Raw genomic sequence first — 22,695 nt, 5'->3', positions numbered from 1 at the left:
AAACCGGAGCACCTGGAGGAAACCCACACAAACACAGGGAGAACATGCAAACTCCACACAAAAATGACAACTGACCCAGCCGAAGCTCGAACCAGCAACCTTTTTGTTGTGAGCCGATTGTGCTACCCACTGTGACGCTAGGTTAATTTTTATGACTTGCTATTATTTTCTTTTGTAATCTACAGTATATGTTAAAAAAGCAAAACCTCTTACTCAGGTCTACTAAATAATAGCCAAATAATGAACAATAACATCCATTTTGTATGAATGCCTCTTATTTTGCTAGACTAATTATTTTGGTGGATTCTGCCAGGCGTATATAAACTTTTGACTTCAACTGTACGTTGAACATATCGCACGATGTTTATTGCATTGAGCTGTAGTCTGTGATGAGTTATTCATGGCAATGTGTGAATAAAAGATGATGGCCTGCAAACTGGTGCATGTCACACAAATGTTAATGAGACAGACGTACAGCTGATGACTCACAAAATGCATAATGGAGGACAATGACCGTCTACACCGAGGTGAGACTGACCTGGATAATATAGACAACGTATCCGGTCACAGTGTTGGTTTGGCTGAGCTAAATGAACAGTGAGGCATATGATAATTGAAATTGGCTGTTGATTTGTGCTGTTTACAGGGCATTTTTATGTGATTGCTTATGTACAGGTTGTTCTGCATTCTCTATTTACTGTTCAAAAGATATGCCCCAAATGTATCTATTATTCTGACATGAGTAAAATAAAATAAAATAAGATGAAATAGTGACATGGTGGCTTAGTGGTTAGCACTATCACCTTAAAGCAAGAAGGTTGTCGGTTCGAGCCCCAGCTAGGACAATTGGCACTTCTGTGTGGAGTTTGCATGTTGTCCTCGTTTGTTCGCGTGGGTTTCCTTCAGGTGTTCCGGTTTTCCCTAAAGTCCAAAGACATGCAGCATAGGTGAATTAAATAAACTAAATTGGCTGTAATGTGTGAGAGATTGTATGGATGTTTCCTAGTACTGGGTTGCAGCTGAAAGGATATCGTCTGCGTAAAATATATGCTGGATGAGTTGACAGTTCATTACGCTCTGGAGACCCCCCGAGGAATTAAGGGACTAGGTCGAAGTTAAATAAAATAAAAGATCTGTCTCAGGAAACAGATACTAAAACATTTATTCAGCAATTCAGTTTAGAGATGCTTATTTTTCTATTTATCAAAAAAAAAAATATTCACAAATGTTTTACCAAAAATATTAAAGGATCAGTTTACCCCAAATGTGATTATTATGTTATTATGTTGATCCAATTCCTTGTGATCTTAGTTTACCTTCAGAACACAATATATTTTAGAGCTTATTTCAAATCTGAGAGAGCTCCCTCATCCTCCTTAGACAGTAACATTCACAAGTAATTCAAAGAAAAGGAACCAAAATCAAAACATTGAAATGTCAAAGCATTTCAGGCAATTTCAGTAATTCAATTGTAATCACCTGAAGGTCCAAGAAAACTTTTGTGCAGGCAAATGACAAAAAGTAATAATAATAATAATAAAAATTTAATTAATAAGTATGACTTTTGTCTCACCAGGGGCCTGTTTCAGTAAGGAGGTTCAACCAACTCAGAGTTTAAACCTTATTTACCGAGAGATTAAAAACAAAGTAAAAAAAAAAAAAAAGTTTTCGGTTTCAGAACAGCAGATCTGAGTTGGGTCAATCAGCTTTGAGTAGACCAACTCAGAGTTCAGCGCGTGCACCGTGACTATAACAAGGCATTATCAATAGAGTGCAGATATTACGACTATTATATACTATATACTATGGCAACATCTGAAAAAAAGAGATCCCTATTTCTTTCTCCAGCTGAACTTGATCTGCTCATGCATAGTTATAGCAAATATGAGCAAATATTTAAAAAAGCCACACCACTGCATCAGTCAGAGACAGTTAGCATGGGGAAACAGCTGCTTAAGTTAATGCATACAGTAAGTTTACATTTAAAGTAATTAAATATTTAAGTTGAATAAAATAAGTAATGTAATGTGTGACGTTTATAAAATCATTACACAAGTTCCCACTTTTATACACGTTGATCAGTTTTAATAGATTTAACAGTGCACTTGTGTGTAAGCCTTTTTTATTGATCAAGCGATAGAGATTGATATGACATTTAGAATGTAAGCAGAACTAATCCTAATTAATCAAGGCTACTTGTCCCTGCTGAAGGTCAGTGAATTTAAGCTTTATTTATTAAAAAAGGACAAGCCATTCTCGTACGCGACTTTGTTCTGTGTGTGACTGTAATGTCAATAGCTATGTTTCCATCCACTACTATTAATTAAATGTATGTGCAAAACTGGAATAATCGCATATAAGATGTGCAATTAAAGCAGTGTTTCCATCCAATGAGTCAAAGAGAACAAAATCGCCACTTCCTGATTAAACGGGTGCCAAAAATCCACTGTAAAAGCAGAATTTACTGCCGTAGAAGAAGCTGCGGCAGAGTCAATCTTACCTTAAATGTAGGCCTACTTGCACCTCAGAAGACAATGCTGACAAACCATGAACGCGTGGGAGCGTTTGAAGCCATGAGACGTGGAGAACAGACGCTCTTGACACGCTCCAGACGCTCTGAAGGTCATTAATAATATAATACCATTATTACTTAAACAGTTCAGGATTTTTAGAATGAATGAGCAAAACAACATTTAAGATGTGTTAGTGTGCTCAGTCTGCTGGTTTGTCCATTCACACACATTTTCATCATTAAATAACAAACCTTTTTTTAATGCACATACTGTAATTTGTTTAGTGAAAGTGTTTATCATAGTTTATGCACATTTTTTTATCGAATAATAGTTTATCCTACTCAGTTATGCATGGGTTTTTATATGTTTTTTCCAAAGTTATGTGCATCATGATGTTTTCATCAATCGTTTTTATGCGCATCTCCAAAATGAGCATTAAAATAGGTGGGTGGAAACGTAAGGCTGAGGCGAGAAAAACCACTTTGTCTTTAAAAAAAAGTGTAGGAGACCGACAGAAACTCATAATTTAGAGAATTTAACCTGCTCCTGACCAGGTTAGGTTCACTAAGTAAGTTACCACAGTAACTGACTCGGAGTTAAAGTTACCTCTCCTTCAGAAACAGGTTTGACTTACCCTGCTTTCTCAAGTTTAACAAACCTGCCATTTGAAATGGAAAACCCAGAGTTTCTCTCATATCAGGGTTAAAATACTTTGAGTTTTCACTTAACCTCCTTTCTGAAACAGGACCCAGCTGGTCAGAGTGCATTGTTTACTATGGCCAGTTACAAATTATTGCCATTATGCTGGGTTCACACCAAATCCAAACACACTTACTATGGTTTACTTATGCAATGTTTTCCCTTAGCACAGATTTGTGTCTTAGGTTCAATACAATATAAACAGCTTTATTGCCAGACTTGCATCTGAATTTCTTGTATAACAGCATGATAAATAGTCCTTACAAAGAGACAAAGTTAATGTATTCATTTTACACAGACTTTAGTCAGCTCCAAGACAGTTTGTTGTACAAATGACTTTAATTTCACTTAATAAAACTTGGGACTCTAAATCAAAGAGTTTAATGGTATAAGTCATGATTCAACACACGACTAGGGTTAGAAATTATGTTCCTTGCCAGCCTTGTAAGCTTCTTATACGAACGATCATAAAATTTCAAAAGATGCTTTCACTGGAAAATCCAAAAAGTTAAGGCAACTCAAACCATTTGAGGAAACCGATGGCAATAAACCATTCATGTTCAAAAACTAATCCTAATGGGTGCTGTGAACCCCACATAATCTCACGGCAATTCGTAACTTTTTCATTTAGTGGCTAATTCGTACAAATTCGTACGATCTAATTCGTACATTTTAGTACGATTTGCGTATCCCCCAATGACGGTTGGGTTTAGGGGTGGGGTTAGGTGCCACGCCTCCTTTTTAAAATCGTACATTTTCTTACGACTGAACTCGTACAAATTCGTAAGAATTAGCCACTAAACTGCCAAAACGTAAAATACTTACGTTTTCTCGTGAGATCAGGCTGGTGAACCTTATCCATATGAGTAAATTAAGCATTTTGAGCACAGTAAAACCCAATAAATGAAGAGAACTCAAACCAAATGAGTACTGTAAAACCAAATAAGGCAACTCAAACTGTTTGAGGAAAATGGCTACAAACCATTTGGAATAAAAAAAAAAAAAGAAAGAAAAAAACTCATAGTTGAAGTCAGAATTATTAGACCCCTTTGAGTTTGTTTTTGTTTTTATATATTTCCCAAATGATGTTTAACAGGGCAAGGAAATTTTTACAGTATATGTGATAATATTTTTTCTTCTGGAGAAAGTTTTAATTGTTTTATTTTGGCTAGAATAAAAGCAGTTATTTTTAAAACACCATTTTAAGGTCAAGATTGTTAGCTCCTTTAAGCTATTTTTTTTCGATGTTCTCCAGAACAAACCATCATTATACAATAACTTGCCCAATTACATTAACCTGCCTATAACCTAGTTAAGCCTTTACATGTCACTTTAAGCTGCATAGAAGTGTCGTGGAAAAATATCTATCAAAATAATATTTACTGTTATGATGGCAAAGAAAAAATAAATTAGTTATTAGAAAGGAGCTAGCAAAACTGTTAGGTTTAAAAATATGTTGAAAAAAATTCTGTTAAAAAGAAATTATGGGAAAAAATAAACAGGGGAGCTAATAACTCTGACTTTAACTTAAATGGAGTAAGTTCACAGTACTCTTATACAGTTGAAGTAATAAGGTATTTATTTACACATTACCTTCTATATGGAGTTAAAAACTTTTCAAATGAGTAGAATTAACTTTCAGTAAATTTTTATTAAATAGTGTAATTTCAGTAAATTACGAGTAAACCACACATTTCATTTGTTAAAGGTGACTGTTGGGTTGTACAGTGTACTACCTTTTAACAGATTTTAATCTGGTTCATCAGCTTATTTTTTTAAGATTCACAGACAGACTCATATATCATACAGAATTACAATACTGCAGAACAGTCAAGTATAGACAAAAAAAAAAAAAAAAGTTAAACAATCTTTATCGATGCTCCAAAAGATCTAAAACGATGCAAAAAAAAAAAAAGATTTGATTTACCTTGTTACACACACTATTAATATGATCTTCCATGAAACCGTGTTGTCTATTATTACACCCAAATACTTACATTTGTCAACTTATCTAATGTTCACATTATGTACAGTATAACTACAGGGTGTGTAGAGACATCAGACGTTGTGGACCTGGACACGATTTCCTCTGATTTTTCTAGGTTAATCAGAAAGTAATGAAGCCTTTGACAATTACCTGCACCTTTTTTAATAGAAAGTTAGCAAATTTTTAATATATATATATATATATATATATATATATATATATATATATATATATATATATATATATATATATATATATTTTTTTTTTTTTTTTTTTTTTTTTTTTTTGATTATTTGAGCAAGCAGGAATACAAAAAAAAGTGTATTTGTGGTACTTTCCCATTCATTGTCAAGACATTCGTTGCAAAGAAAACTAGAAATCTATCGACTGTGGTATACACTGATGTCTGATATGCAGTGGAAGGCATGCGTGAACGAAGTTGTTTCATATTTGTTGTTGTTTTTTTTTTTGTTTTGTTTTTTTTTTTTTGACTCATTGAAGTGTTCTTTGAGCTTCATATGATTAGTTGAAGTAACATAGACTGAAAGTTGAAAATGTTCAATACTTTTTAGAGAGGAAAAAGAAATTAAAAGGCTGAATTCTTTTGTGATGATGATCTGTGCATATTTACATTTGGACATCGTTAGCAGATAAAGAACTAGTGTAATACTTTCAAGTGAGTTTATAATATACAAGCCCACAGTACCAAAAGTAATCATAAAAAAAACCCTAACTTTGAAATGTATGATTGTTTATGGTATGTTAATATCAAGTCATACAGTGACCAGTCTTCAATTTTGCTATGATTTTCATCTCATCAGAAGCTGGAATTTTGATTTGTCTATTGTACTGGTTAAGTTTTAAGTATGTGTATACTTTTTCATTGTCGGTTTGTTTAAGAGTGAAACTTTTAAACTGAGTCACTCATTTGATTTAAAGTACTGAAATTGAGTAATTATAATTCATTTGTCAAACACAATCTCCTCGGACAACACATTGCACCTGATATCCGTGAAATCTCTCTGATGCGGTCACTAAAAGTTCACAGTGGAGAAAAACACAACGCTGAATTAGCGTCCTAGCTGTTTAGACATCTCTGTCAAGACGTATGACAGAAAATTTCTTTCTTTTGAAGTCACAGTTCATTCCTAACATGCCAAAATAAGACCGATGGTTAAGGGGGAGAAAATTAGCAGGAAATTTTTTTTTGTTCTCCAAATAGATTGGTGGGAATTTTATGTAAGGTTGCGTCATTGATTTAATTAACCACAGAGGTGGTCAGAGCCATTAAATAAAACCACTACGTCACCTGTAAACAAAATATCTGAACGCCCACCATCTTAAAAAAAGAAAAAAAGGTTTGGTTGTAATATGCAAGTGTGAGACCTCATTGTAACCAAATGACTACTGAGGAACTCATGACTAGCAAGTCCTATGTTTGATGTGGTGGACACAGCCAAAGGCTAAACCATGAATCTGACAAAAGATAAGAGCGAGAGAGGAAAAAAAGGGTTAAATCCACATTTACAGGTGTGACACACCTTTGTTATCATCTCTGAAGTTCACAACGGACTCGTAGACAAAGGCCAGAGCTCCATGGGCCCATTGTAGCCTACAGAACAATACGGTGACTGTGACTTAGTAATCCCTATGGAGCGCTGACAGCTCAGGCCTGAAGCCACACTGGGCCTCATCTTCACTTAGAGAGCAGTGTCTGTGAACCACGGCGATGGGAACAGGGAGTATTTATAGTAGCCAGAATCTTGCCAAAAGCAGGGAACCAAAAGCCATTGTGGGAGGAAAAAAATATTATCCCCATTGTCATCCTGTGGCCATCATTGTATCGTCACTTGATGGATGAGAAAATATGTGTCTGGAGGGGAAATGGCTCATTGCTTGAAAGCTTTTCAGGAGATGTTTGTAATGAAACTGGCCCATAAAGAAGAGAAAGAAACGCAGTTCGGGTTTCATAAAGCAGGTGTCTGTCGGATTTGACGCACCTCACCCTTCCTGGACGTACCTGTGTCTTATTAATGACTGCAAAAACATCTTGGTTTCAGGGTTGGGCAATGGTTCAAGAGCTAGCTTTGGAATTCGAATTGATGGCCAAAACACACTGGAAGCTAAACTGGAATTTAATTCCAAATTAAAGGGATAGTTTATCTAAAAATAAAATCTGTTATTATTTACTCACCCTTCACTTTCTATTGAAAACAAAAGATGATCTTGAAAACTAGTAACCATTGACTTCTAGTACTGTATTTGTTTTTTCCTAATGTGCCAATGCTTACCGGCTTCCAACATTGTCCAAAATATATTCCTTTGTGAAAATGGAAGTAAATTTTCATTTTGGGGTAAACTAGTGCATCTATTTAAAAAAACTGGAAAGTTACTATTCAAAGTAGCCTATTTTGACAGGTATACAGGAAATTAAGTATCCTGACACCTTAATCCATAAATTTGGTAAATAATTATATATAAATGAAACGGATACTTTAAGCAAAAATTAAAATGATCATTTACTCACCCTCATGTTTTCTTAAGCTTGTATGAAATTCTTACCTTCTGTGGAACAAAAGAGTACATTTTTATTAGTTAAGGTAATATGAATGATGGGTGAATACATTCCTAGATAAAACATTTAACACACATTAAAATCTCATCTGAAATATTTGGAACACTTTATGTAAAACGTATATGATAAAAAAGATATCATTTGGGAACCAATTGAATTATCGATGGGTGTTGCTAACTAAATGAAAAAGATTGGCAAATGGACAAAGGCAGGATTAACCAGTAGCCCTGCCTAAAAGGCATGCCATATGACCAGAATTTAGGAAAACTTGTTTAAAGCAGGGGGGGTGAAGGTTGTGGTATTTTATAACAGATTATAGAGAGGAAAATAATTATTTTACAAAATAAAATTGCACAGATACATCATTTATAACAAGCACTACTATTTACATAAAAATAAGAATTTAACATGCGATGGAACGTAAATGTTATGTCTTTTTTTTACTACTTTTGTACATAGTTTATAAATAATTTTGTAGATGTAGAGTAGTAAAAAAATAACTTTTTTGAATTATTTATATAAAATTTCCTTTGTGTTCTTGGTCTGACCAAAGTTGCTTGAACACAACAACAACAACAAAAAAGATAATAAATAAAAAAATAATAATAAAATTTAAAAAAATCCTTGGATTAGTTTACTCCTGTTTGCTCCCTATATTGTTTCAATAGTTGATCATTGGTCCATTGTAAGAACACTTGTGTCATAATGCGGTGTCAGATTTTCTCAATAGTGACTAGCAATTTTGTCATAGTCTTTAACTTCGTGGTTCAATACACATTAAGTAAAGCATATGACCAACTAACTACACATGACTGACAGAGTAATTAATCAACTATTTGTTTTAGTTAGAAGTTAGAATAAAATTAAAATGATCAAATACACTTCATTACCTATATCTCTTTTATTAAAGGCCCTGTTTTAATTTGTCGGTTTGTTAGATCTTAATTGATGAGTTGTCTTAATTCCGCCTAAATTCTTTCTTGATATTGCTACTAATGGTAAAATACTTAATTTAAAGGCTATTTACAGAAATAGATAACCTAAAATGAAAATTTGATTATTTACTCATTTACTCAGTTAACTAGTTTCAGACCTTTGATAACTTGATCTTTGATGACAAAAAATTATTATCTGAAAAATATTGGATGCCTGAGTCACACTTTATTTTGATGGTCCATTTGTTGATTTAAGTTACATCGCATCTACATACCAACTAATTCTCATTAGATAAGTAGACTGTTAGGTTGGGCTTAGGGTTTGTGTAAGTTGACGTGTTTGAAAAGTTTTTTTTTATTTTTTTTTATAGTCAGTTAAATGTCAGTATCAACAGATATTAAGCAGACAGTCTACTAATACTTAAACAGACCATCAAAACAGTGTTACTGATACCTGTAACCTTTAACTTCTACAGTATGTTTTTCCTTCTATGAAAGTCAGTGGTTATGGGTTTTTAGCTTCCTTCAAGACCTTTATTAAAGAAAAGAAATAAGATAATAAAGGTTTATAACCACTTGAGGGTGAGAAAATAGTAAGTAAATCTTAATTTTGAGTAAACTAAGTGGCCACAGTAGAAACTCCTAATTGTTTGTGGTGTGGTAATATCAAGACAAACTTTTTTTTTTTCAAACAAAATTATTCCTCATTCTTAAATATGATTTTATTTTTTAGGATTCTTAGAATGATTATATCAATTTTAGTTTACAGTTGAGGCAAAACTGCAATCCAAAAAGGCATTCTCAAATCAATTCTTTCAGCGGTTAACATTGTGTACAGGTACTGTTTGTCCATAGCATTGATATAATAGTTTTGTTTTGCGATACTTCAGTGTTGTGAAAACTGACACTTAGGCCCCGTTTACACTAGTGCGTATTAGTTTTAAAACGGCGTTTTAGAATGAAAACGATCCGCGTCCACACTCGCGTTTTACCCAGCGTTTCTGAACTGCTCTCCGTCCACACCAAAACGCTGAAAACGCACATCACGTGACCACACACACACACTTTGGCAATCGCTGGAGCCCATCTACCCAGATGAGAGCTCTGCTAGTCGGACTTCTCATCAAGCATCTCCCGCTGGATCTAATCTCACTATATTTATTAAACGTGATATTTCATTCATCTTGTTGTCTTTATCTAACGACATATTCCCTGACTTTGGTCACTGGAATCTATTACTTGTTCTCAGGTAACGTGTTTTGGCTGAGCGCAAAGATAAGTTAATGATTAATGTAAGCACGTAGCCTACATTCTGTATATTGACTGATCGCTTGCCTTTATTTCCTATAATGTATAAACTTATTGTATGTTATACTTTTATAATGGCCATTATCGATTATTAAAACTGATATTCAGCAAAAGAGAGGGTGTGTTTCGTATTTTCACTGAAATTGAAAGGAGGCAGTTGTTATCGGCTCCGTTTTGTTATAAATATGCACACAGTGAAGATGACGCTCATGCAGCACGACGCCTCAACATTTCTGCTGTCTGTTTAGTTGTTAATATTAAAATAAAAATAGGCAGTTCCTTATATCAAGTTTACATTTTATTGTTGAGAAAGTGAAACAACGTAGCCAAGGTGATGTGAATGAAGTTATAAAGTACACTGTTCCCTGTGAAGATTGACGCGTGTCCTCGGTATGTTTTCCATATCAAACTGAGAAGAAGAGATGCAGCCTTGATCAAACTTGCGAAGTCTGAACTTACACGGAGAAGATTCAGGACTGAACTGTGTGTTAGGCTACTTAATATTGAGGAAAAGCCCCAATCAGAGAGGCGAATGTCTGCAGCCCCGCCTCCGTTTTTAGATGTCTCCGTCTTTCCCCATCCACACTGAGACGGAGCTGCAGCGTTTTAGAATGAAAACGGCCTCTCCAGCGTTTTCGAAACGCTCCGTTTTCGGCGCTCGAGAACTCCGGCGTAGTGTGGACGGATGGCGTAACCGTAGCAAAACATATGCGTTTTCAAACTAAAACGCATTAGTGTAAACGGGGCCTTAGAGCATTTTCACAGGTGACATTATTCCCAAACACACCTTAGCCCTGGAGACTAGTGAAATGTGTGGCGTTGTGAACAACAATGGCCTTTAGGAGCTCGCCTAAACCCTTTTGTTCCGTCCACAATAGCAGTGGCTCCCACCCTTTTCTTGTAAACAGCTAGCAGTGAATAATGCATACCTTGCAGGCAAATATCAGTATCCAAAATCAGGCCACCATAAGAAAATGCTCACAAATGCTGCCAACGCCACCCCTGGAACTCTGAAATAATAATTGCGAGGAGAGAAAGACAGGAGCGAGCGGGCAAGAAATCAATAGGAAGTGAGGGCAATATCTGATGAAATGTTTTCTTGTCAATGCTCAACCTCATCACCCCTCCCTCCGCTGCTTTGACCTTCCTCTCGGAGCACATCCAGCCACAAAGAGGCTCCATTCTCTGGAGAGAAGAGCGCCTTGCTCTTGTGCGGAAACTCTATCACCTGCCTAAAAGAAAACTGTGTCATCTCCCCCCGTCCCAGCAGGAAGTCTCCAGCCAAGCACATCGCACACCCTGTAATATTCGCAGTGACCTTCAGCGCACCACCAAACTTTCTCACAGTCTGCCATGTTTCGTGACGCTCCGTATCGGACGGAGTTGTGGATTACACTGAGCTCAGGGAAGTGACTTGGCACTCCGAACAGAAAGTCATCTTCAGAGGCAGTGTGTGGCAAGGGGCTTATTGTTTGCCAGTGTAAACATGCAACGTTGTATTATATAAAGCTCTGATATGCTCGTTTCTGATTGGTCAGTCATGCTGGTGGTGTAATATTTTGAAACATTTTGCTGCACTGCATGTATACTAAATATGCATTATATAAATTATTATTAAGATATTATTTTATATAAATTATTAAATTATCAAATTGTATATATTGTATATAATATATTATGTGTTGTTTTTATTAAGGTTACATTATATATTATTATAATATTGTGATAGCCTTACATGTCTAACAAGTACAATATGAAAGTTATAGGCATTCATTTATTCCACAGTTACCTGAACTCAGAAAATTTAAACATTAAACTTTGTAAATCACTTATTTATGCAAATTAGTTTTTTTTTTTTTCATAAATGGGAACTAATTTGCATGCTTCCAGAACAGAAATTGGATCATTGCATAGACCTTGGAACAAAATTCTGGTTTTCATTTTGTTGGCAAGAAGGATTTGGAAAATTACCATTTAATACAAGAAAAAAAAAAATAATCATAATAAATATCTGGCAACAAAATATCTAAATCAGACAAACGATAAAAGTCCTCTGTAAACACATTCAGAATGGATATGAATAAAGCTGTGGAATTTGTTTTATTTAAATGTTATTCTAGTAGAGAGGTATTCTCTAAAAAAAATTACAAATGCTATCCATTTAAAATAAATACAAATTGTGTATTTTGAACTTATTTCGGCACTTCAGTGATTTGTTGTACAAATGATTTTGCTTTTTTTTAGGCTACACTTTATTTTGATGGTCTATTTGAGTATTAGTGGACGGTCTGCTTAATATCTGTTGATACTGCTCCTTCAACAGACATTTAACTGACTATAAGAAATTTTGCAAGAACATGACAATGTACACTAACCCTAACCCTTTATTTTTAATCAAATAAGAATTAGTTGGTATGTAGATGCAATGTAACAAATTCAACAAGCAGACCGTCTAAATAAAGTGTGACCTTTTTTTATGATTTATTTTATCACTATACAGCTAACAACATCAGATTGTATGACCTGCTTGCTTTGAATGAAACTAAAATAATGCAGATGTTAAACTGATAATCAACATAACAGGCCCTGTTTAACATTTTCTTATTCCTTGGTGTTGACTGAATGGATATTAGATAACAAATAAAATTTCTGTCTTTCATAAGCTCAAAGATCTTGGCCTGCCATGGGTTTGCAGTAAGTGCTTTTGGTTAAACTACAAAGAAACCTTCAGTGAACTGTGCTGTTTGGCTTTGGACCCGCAGTTCCTTCCTGTTCATGGAAATTTTGTCTCTGAAATGTGCTTTCAGTACACAAAAATTTGGACTTCCTCATGGGCAAATGGCCAAATCATGGCTCTATATTAATGAAAATGTGTTCCACCTGAGAAACGGAAAGCTAAACTAAAGAGTATTTAAAGAATTCAATTAATTCAACCCACTGGATGTTGTTCCTCATAGCATAAACTACAGACAGCGGTTGGCTAAATTTAGAGATTACAGAAATAACTTTAGCATTATTCAGTGTTAATCAGGAAAACGCCAAGGTTCAAATAAAACACTAATACAGTCCTGTAAGAGAGTCCTGGGTTTGTGGTGTATTGTGGATCAACACTGACATCTGCTGGCTGTGTGTAAAACTGTTAAAACCGGAACTAAAATCCAACTATTAAAGGGACATTTTGGTGACACAATATGCTACCCAAAAGATTTTGATACCAGTGTAAATACCAGTGTAAATTTTAATGTGGAGTAATGCGACTTGAAGATGTAATATTGTCTTAACCTACCTAATCCCTAACCAAGAACCATTTAAAGACAGTGTTAAGCATAACCTGATGGGTAGGACGTCACTACACCCGGCTGGGCAATTAGCATTTCTGTGTGAAGTTTGCACGTTTCCCCATGTTCGAGTGTTTAGGACTCTGGTTTCCCCCACAGTCCAAAGAGATGCTCTATTAATTCCGCTGTGGTTACCCCTGATAAATGATGGACTAAGCCTAAGGAGAATTAATTAATGAATTAATGCTGTATCATCAACTTCCTTGGTTCTTGGTTTTCCTACTATGAAACAGTACTTAGCTTTCTTCAAATTATATTTTTTTAACAGAATAAATAAAATCATGGTTTAGAACCACTAATGAGAGTGAATAGAGAGTAAATCTTTTTTTGTGTGTGTAAACTATCCACAAACCTTTAACGTATGACTAGAAAAAAAGTACTATGGAAGTCAGTTGTTCCAGCTTTTAAGCCTTTTTTATTTTTCTCAAAATATCTTTTCTGTTCACCAGAAGAAAGCCTGACACGTTAGGAACAAGAAAAGGATGAGTAAATGGTGAAGTTATTATGTCTATTTTTTTTATATATTACAGCCAGCCGATCGATAGATAGACAGATAGACAGATAGACAGATAGACAGATAGATAGATAGATAGATAGATAGATAGATAGATAGATAGATAGATAGATAGATAGATAGAGAAAATTGTACAATTTAAACTATTTACTGACGCCTCCTGGAGGCCATTGCTTAAGAACGAATGGTCCACGTCTTAAAAGCTATGCCACTAGGCCTGGCTGTTGTTGTTGTTGTTGTTGTTGTTGTTGTTGTTTTCCGACGCCTTTTTATTACTATGCTTTTAAAATGTAATTTTTGGTAGGCCTGCGATGAATTAAGCTTTAAACACTTCCTTTAGGCTTCTTGTGAATTGAGTGCATATTCTACACTTACATTCCAGAGTCTGATATGTTGATGTATTTCAGCAGCAGGTATAGAAGAGGATGACAAATCACTGGTTTATGAAGTCATGATTTTTAGCAGTCAGATAATGCGTTCCTCCTTGTGAGCTCCTGAACCCCAGAGCGCTCGTCTTATAGCAGCGCTGTTGAACGTGAGAGCCGGTTGTGAGTCTAGCTGTCCTTGCCTGACAAAGTGCTTCATCTCCTGCGAGCCTCTCTCAGGGGACCCGTTCAGTGTTCTGGGAAACTAACGGCTCGACAGCTGCAATCCTCCACAAACGTGATGAAAAGTCGGCTTCCTCTTCAAACTGCACGCATCCTAATGACCGCAGCGCTCACACGAGCGCGCACAGCTTGGGAAATGCAGCCTTTTGAGGTGACAAAGTTATTTGAGTTTGGATAATGTGAAGATCAAAAAGTTTTGATTTTGAGGGCCAGACATCTATTTTTAAGCGAAATAAAACTTTATAGTATGGAATAGGGATTAAAAGGGTTTGGGAAAATGTGATATTAAATGGATTCAACCAAATTGAAAACTTTACCAATTTTTCACCCTCAAGAGACTTCCAAGCATTTATGACTTATTTACTATTGAACACACTTAAAAAATAAGTACAGTTATAAACCTTTTAGCAGCTAATGCCATCAATAGAAAAAAAGAACAAATGGTAATACTACAATAGTAGTGCGCAAATAATGATGTATTAATATGCAAGCTAAACATTATTATGGACTAATGATGAGTTAATGTAGCCTATACGCTAATCATAAACTAACTTTATTCACACGACTCACTTTGTAGTTATGGATACCTTCTGGTTAGTAGATGATTGTTCGTTATTATATTAATTACCATATTACTTTGTTTAATTTAAACATCATGAACTCATGAAATGTTACATTAGTTGAACACATTAGTTGTACTTGGTTGGACCCTCTTTTGCCTTAAGAACTGACTTAATCCTACATGGCATAGATTCAACAAAGTACTAGTGATATTCCTCAGAGATTTTGGCCTATATTGACATGACAGCATCACGCAATTGCAACAGTTTGTCAGCTCCATACAAAAAATGAAATTATAAATAAAAATGTTCAATGATAAAACCAAAACTGGTAAGCAAAAATAGGCTTCATAAGGACAAAACAACAAACAAATGTAAACTCTAGCTTGTTAGGGAGAAAAAAAAAACTGTCTAAAATGACAAAGTAAAATTTAATTAACAACAGAAATGTACACCAACTCCCCAACTAAACAAAGCAAAAAGGGTTTTAGAAATAAAATGGCACCCACCTCCAAACACAGAGATAAGTTGCAATGGCAAATTGTAAGTGGTTTCAAATGCTTCACAACAAATTTTAACTTCTATAAGTTAACCACCACAGCGACATAAACTTGCATATCACAACAAGACAGGATAGAGACCACACTCTGGATGCAAGATTCAATTGCAACTGGTCAGCTTTTAAGTTTGCAGGTCAACAAGCAGCAGGTGCAATCAATTAACCTCATCTACTCCATACCTAGATGAGAAACAGGTAACAAAGAGAGAGGGAGAAAAGAAACCAAACACAATACATTCAAAACACCATGGAATTTAACATGCATCATTATTCATATTTACCTTATTTTCCGCAGACAAGCGGACGCTGCCATTTGAATCTTTTTGGATCTAGACTTCCGGTCTCATTTACTTTCATTCATTTTAGGATGTTAAAAACTGCTCGTTACTCTGCTTGTTGTTGCAATTTGATATTTTTTTACTATATTATTCTACTTTGTCTGTATAGTCATGCAAACATTTTTTTGTAGAGCAAGTAGTTTGACCATTTTCTGCCGTTTATTATTCCTAGTCATTTCTCCCATAGGCGACTGAATCGGAAGTTCTTAGACCAGTGGTTCTTAAACTTTTTTCATCAAATACCACCTTAGAAAAAATAGTCTCTCCAAGTACCACCAAAATGAGCAGTATTGAAATACAGTAGCATAGTAGGCCCAGTAAAGCAGCTACAACTCTGCACAGTTAAAAAATGTGGCAGATTACCTCAGAAATATAGGCTATATGTCATATAAGACATATTATATACATCATTTTTAATAGATTTTTGAAATGTGTGTAGCATGTACATGACATGTTTCATTTCTCCGCGTACCACTAGAAGGAAGCCTGCGTACCACTAGTGGTACACGTACCACAGTTTGAGAACCATTGTCTAAGACAATCGCGAAAACAGGCGCACTTTCGCATTTTAGAATAAGGTCAGTACTATTATTGTAAAGTGTTACCAAACAAATACACATCTTACAAGTCAGTGGTTACCATTTTCCAACATTGCTCTTACTTTAAAATTAGATATTCAAACAGGTTTGTGACTCAAACAGTTTTGTGACAAATTTGTGAGTAATATATGACTGGATTTTCAGTTTTGAATGAACCACCCCTTTAAATGCAAAGTCTCAAACTATTTGTAAAAATATTATATTATATTATATTATATTATATTATATTATATTATATTATATTATATTATATTATATTATATTATATTATATTATATTATAATTTCCAATATTTTGTAACCGGGTATGTTTGATAATGAAAATTTAACCAAGTGACTTTTATTGAAATATTTATAGTAGTTTAAGTAGTTGTGAAACTATATTTCATAAAAAAATAGAAATAAAATTAAAAACAAAATTTAAATAGCATCAATATTAACATTGCTAAATGCAATCTGAAAGAGAATGGGCAACACCCATGTATTGCAAAATACAGAAACTGTTAACTTGAACTGTTAGACATTTTAGGTACACAAGTTGCTCAAAATAAACTCCCTTTACTCAACCTAATTATTAGTTGAGTGCATGACATTCTAATTTTTGGGGTTTATCTCCCCCAAAAGTGTGAACATTAGGTCTCATCATTAATTCATTCATTCTTTTTTTTTCAGCTTAGTCCCATTATTAATTAGGGGTCACCACAGCAGAATGAACCACCAATTTTTCCAACATATGTTTTACACAGCAGATGCCCTTCCAGCTGCAACCCAATGCAATCACTGGAAAACATCCATACACAATCATTCACACACCGGAGTCCCAGACGCTCCACATAAACATGGGAAAAACATGCAAACTCCACACAGAAATGCCAACTGACCCAGCCGGGGCTCGAACCAGTGACCATCTTGCTGTAAGGTGATTGTGCTACCCACTGCGCCACCACGCTGCCCCGAAATCATCACATTGTGTACGAAATCGTGTTTTCCCTTCGTCTTTTAAAAACAGTTTTGCAAATACGAATGATGTTGCAGTTTAACAATGCTGACAACAAAATGTTTCCTGGTCATGTAAATCTGCAGAAAATGAATACATTATAATGTATGCCAGGCCAGTCGGTGGCGATGTTACTTTGTCAAGAAATGCTGTATTCCTTTACATTTAGGGGTCTTACACACTGAACGCACTTTTACATTCCAAAAACATGAGGCGCATTTTTTTTTTTTTCTTCTGGAGAAAGTCTTATTTATATTTTGGCTTGAATAAAAAGCAGTTCTTAATATTTGAAAGCCATTTTAAGGACAAAAGTATTAGCCCTTTTAAGCTATATATATTTTTTCAATAATCTACAGAACAAACCAAAGATATACAATAAATTGCCTAACTGCCCTAACCTGCCTAGTTGACCTTATTAACCTAGTTAAGCCTTTCAATGTCACTTTAAGTTGAATAAAAGTATCTTGAAAATATCTAGTCAAATATTATTTACTATCATTATGACTGAGATAAATAAATCTGTTATTAGAAATGAGTTATTAAAACTGTTATGTTTAGAAATGTGTTGAAACCATAACCCCTTTTATACATACAGACCTTTCCGGAAAATTGCCGGCAGGTTGTATGTGTGAACAGGTCCTTTTTGAAAATACCGGTAAATTCGTTCTGGCTATTTTCCGGAAAGAGAAGTTGTAAAATTACCGGCAATTTGCCGGAATGCTGCGCTGTGTGAATGCAGAAGGAAGATTGCCGTAATAAGCGTGTGGACGTTTATGAGAATAAAAGCCTTTGAATATTTTTCCAGACACATTTAGCTGCTAGAAGTTAATCAGATCACGTTTATATGTTCTTCTTAATGCCAACTGTGTAAATAATCATCGATGAGATGCTTATGATAAGCTGTTGTTTGTTTACCTTCAAGCTTTGCGTGTGCCTGTGAAACAGCCTGTGAGCGCCTGCACACGCACATATTATGAACATCTCGACATGCGAAAGTGATCCTGCGAAAGTTGTTCACAATATTGATCATCCACAGAGTTTGTAATTTAGTCAAATGTTTACAAATACAAGCGCAGCCGTTTAAATCTCATTTGTGGTAAATGATGTCAGAATTTACCGGTATTTTGAAATGGATGTGTGAATGCTCTTTTCCGAAAAATTTCCGTAACGTCCTCGCCTGTGTGAACAGCGCTTTTTTGAATATACCGGTAAAGTCGTTCCGGAAATTTTCCAGATATTTACCGGTATCACTGTGTGAAAGGGGCTAATGTCTCCGTTAAACAGAAGTTGGGGGAAAAAAATAAACACCCGGGCTAATAATTCAGGGGGACTAATAATTCTGACTTCAACTGTATGTGCTGCGTATTGTGCATGAGTGTTGCTGTGATATTGAAGATTTGTAAAGTCATACAGCTCTGGATAACTTGAAACAGCGGCCACTAGTATATCCTCTATCTTTACAAGTCTCCGTAGTCGCCCTGACAAAATAAAAACTGTCCCCTTAACAAAAACCTCGCCTCTACTTTTATTTGATTGGAGAATGGAAAAAACGCAACTTAAGTAACACGCTTTTTGCACTCAAATTTTTTTTAACTGCGAGCACACAGCACACAACGACAAAAAGCAAGGTGCAAAGGGTTCATAAGCAGAACACAAAACACTTGTGGCCGTTAGTTAACGTTTAAAAAATAAACATATTAATGCAAAAAGTGCGTTCAGTGGGATTGGCTCCTAAGTAGTCAAGTACTCATGACCATTAACATACTTCAGATGTGTAAGTGTATGTTTTTTTTTTTTTTTTTTAAATACAGACAAGTTAAATGTATCATTTTCAAAACTTTGTGTTTTCAGGCAAACAAAAAGCTGTTGTCATGTAAAAGAATGTCCAAAGTGCTTAAAAAAATATATATTTTTTTTTAATCAGGGATCAGGGAGTAGATCGCTAAGAACCGGGGTTGGGGGGTGGTGGGGTAAATGTTTATATTACCAGTAAAGTACCAAAACTCTGATGTACTTTGTGTGAATATCAAATTTTATTTTATTTGACCATTAAAATCATTCTGGTAATTTTCTGGCAAAATTTCAATAAAAGGGTGTAATTCTACAGTATGTAAACTTTTGCTGAGAGTGGTCAATTACTTCTGTATCAACCAATAGTGAAAGTTGTGGGTGTGGCTTCTGTAGCAGGCAGGCTGAGTCAGGGCAGAGAGCCTGCAGTTGCAGGGACCAAATTTCTAGGGCCACATTTCCAGGATCTCTTATTATACAACCCTATCCTTATGCTATGTTCACACCAGACGCGTAACATGCAGATAAATTGTGATATTTGCGTGTAAATAGATGCGTGAACATTTGAGTTTACTTGCTTCATTCGCGCATAAAAATTTGTTTCATTTGCGTGTCAAATCTGCTTTATTCGTGCGTCAAATTCACGCAGATTCGCCTGATGCGCAGGGCTTCTGTCTGCCCAGTGACCCAGCTTTGTTGCTAAATGGCTAACATGGATTTTATTGAGAGAATAACTGTTTTTGTGCTTTATGAAGGCTGAAAAACAGCGTTGATTCGTTTGGAGCAAAGTCTAAGTTCAATAGATCCTTTCAGAGGTGTACCCAGCTCTGTGAGTTGACTTCGCCAGAAACTTAAACTGGATGATGGAAGCGTTCAGCGGTGCTTCTGACTGCGCTGAGCCCAGTTTGATGAACTGTTGTTAGTGTGTGCAGAGGGATTTTCCCTTGGCACACCAACAACAAGCACTACGTCACAGTCATGCCCCCACAAAAGCAAGCTCCTGATTGGTTAACAGGCCGCGAATGTCGGCTGAAGTTCAGATTCAGAGCGGTTCGCCCGTTAAGCGTGTCAAACGCGCAAAATGCTCAATTCACACCATGCCATTCATGCAATTCGTGTCATTCACACCACGCCGTTCCCGCGTATTGCGCCGCAGAATGTCTATCCATGTCTTTGCATTAACTTACCACCATGGGCGTAAAAAAAAAAAAAAAAAAACTCTCAATTGTAAAAAATAAATGTATATATAGCTAATATATTTGTCCAAGTAGAAAGGAAACCGCATTTATCATTTAAAATGCATTTAGAAACAGTTGAGTTCCCCCTCCCCTACCTCAGAGTGGTTCGGTCCACTGAATGCTTTCCCTTATTCGGCTATTCACATATACACACATACACGGCAGGTGTGTGGCTGCTGCTGCAGATTTTATTCACAAAGCGATTCTCCTCGATGTAGTTAATACAGACTCGTTCATAAATTAGTTGAGGTAAAAATTGATTTTTACCCATGTAATTAATCAATGTTAGCTTGTTGCTAACGCTAAAGCCGTTTCCCATGCATGTTTCATTTGTGACGACTTGGCATAATGTTAACTTAACATTAACGACCACAATTAGCATAATTTTAGTTGTGTATTTACTAAATGAGCACTGTGCTACACTAAGCACACTAACCCCTCTGTATTTTTGTATAATCCGTTTCTATTCTGTTTTAAGTGACTCAATTAATTTGAAATTAAAATGTTAACCTTTTTTTAATTATTTGTTTTTATTGTTTATGTTTATATTGTTTATGTTTTATTTGTTGATTATTTTTATGATAGTTTTGCACTCTTTATGTAAAGCACTTTGAATTGCCATTGTGTATAAAATGTGCTACAGTATAAATAAATGTGCCTGGCAGTGTCATGTATTGGATAAAATACAGAAAAAAAGACAGAAAAAAATACAGAAAAAATAGACATAAGAAAATTTTTCAGTGCAGCTAAACGCCAAGCACAAAAAGTTCACATATTAAGCAATTTGGCTTTCAGAATGAGTGCTTATAAAAATACTAATGTCACATTATCAATCACAGGCAAAGGAGAAAGTAACGATTGGAACAGGCAGAGCAGGGTCAGTCAGATGTACAGTATCAGGTAAGGGTGTTGTGCTATATTGAAGGGATAATGACAATTCTTTTGGGGTGAGCAATTTTTTAAATGATTTTGGAGTTGTGGCCATTTAGCAGATTTCACTGGCTCACTGATTTACAACATGATCTGTCATTTTAACATTTTTAAAGTTAGTTATAAAGAGTATGGAAAATGTCTTTTCCTGCATTTATTCTGCTTCAGGAGTCAGTCAGTTGACTGTAAACAACACAACAAACAATGCAATAAATAGTCTTGAAAAAAAAATTGCTTTGTCATTGAACCTGAGAAAAACTTTGAAAATAATCATAATGACGTAGTCTCCATGCTATAATAATAATAATGATGAAACCATTTTTAACTGTGTGGACATATCTTTAATAGTACAATTCGGCTGTATAATTTGTGTCCCCTTCAAAAAAATGCTCGAAAGAAATTTTATAGTTATTGTCCCCCCCTACTGTTAAATCAGATTTACGCCCCTGCTTACCATGTAAATCACTCGCACTTGACGCTTCTTCTACATCTGTTGTGAACACAGCATTAAACTCAACCCTAACAGAAAACATAGCAAACTCTGAATGTCAAAACACACAGTTAAATATAAATGTGGAAAATAAGTGTTCTTTTGTAAAATAAGTGTTCACTTCTAATACATTATTGATATCTTTCACTCTCTACTGGACATATTAAGAACAATAGGAGTAAAACTAGGGTACTAGAAATAAGGTTCCAGAAATGCGTTTAAGCCTCTCCAGTTGTGCAGGAACATACAAATGATTTATGCCTGTGAAGGACAATGGTTGATGCATTACATAGGAAAACAGAAAAATTAGATTTGCTTGCAGAAGTACAAACAAAAATAAACAAGCTGCAATAAGAATCATCTTTGGCAATTCTTTTACTGGGTTTGAAAGTTTAATGCATTGTTAGGGTTTCACTATTGGAGTTTGATTCTTCTTGACAGGCAAGCTGAACTTTGTTGGTAAGGAAGGCTTTTTACCACACATTATGTTCCATATAAAATATTAAAATATTGAAAAGATCAGTAAAGTGTAATGTATGAATGTGAGGGTAATTAAAATGGTTTAAATGATTAGGACATTTAGTTATTATTTTTTGTAATTATCGTTGCAATGTTAGTAGCACAGATATAATGAGTCTTTATGAAAACCAAAAAAATAAATTAAATAAAGGTATTTATAATAAATATCCACACACACTGTTATTTATTAAAATTGTATGT

The 22,695-nt window shown here is 35.1% G+C and overlaps 1 protein-coding gene and 1 long non-coding RNA gene across 14 annotated transcripts in view; one reads left to right on the top strand and one right to left on the bottom strand.

Moving 5' to 3' along the window:
* The window catches only part of eya1 (EYA transcriptional coactivator and phosphatase 1), a 272,169-nt gene extending 256,477 nt beyond the window's left edge, over positions 1 to 15,692 (bottom strand). For 8 of the 13 annotated variants that reach the window (XM_087308133.1, XM_087308138.1, XM_087308135.1 and 5 more), the window contains exons 1-2: positions 15,547 to 15,692; positions 7,727 to 7,764 (exon numbers count right to left, since the gene is read on the bottom strand). Coding sequence is in view for 8 of the 13 variants with exons in the window: in XM_087308124.1 (XP_087164250.1) it covers positions 7,727 to 7,732 (6 nt within the window). In the remaining 5 variants the exon portion in view is untranslated. Of the gene's footprint in view, positions 1 to 7,726; positions 7,765 to 14,244; positions 14,581 to 15,546 lie in introns of those variants that run through there. The other 5 variants (XM_087308134.1, XM_087308139.1, XM_087308123.1 and 2 more) reach the window with 1 other exon arrangement.
* Positions 1,582 to 5,319, top strand: LOC147837988 (uncharacterized). The gene is made up of 3 exons (XR_015524844.1): positions 1,582 to 3,229; positions 3,430 to 3,797; positions 4,056 to 5,319. It is a non-coding gene; the product is annotated as an uncharacterized LOC147837988 (long non-coding RNA).
* Positions 15,693 to 22,695: the final 7,003 nt, after the last annotated feature.

The sequence above is a fragment of the Danio rerio genome, chromosome 24 (genome assembly GCF_052040795.2).
Source record: "Danio rerio strain M-AB ecotype USA chromosome 24, GRCz13ab, whole genome shotgun sequence".
In the NCBI taxonomy this organism is placed as follows: Eukaryota; Metazoa; Chordata; class Actinopteri; order Cypriniformes; family Danionidae; genus Danio; species Danio rerio.
This window is presented reverse-complemented; position numbering and strand designations above follow the sequence as displayed.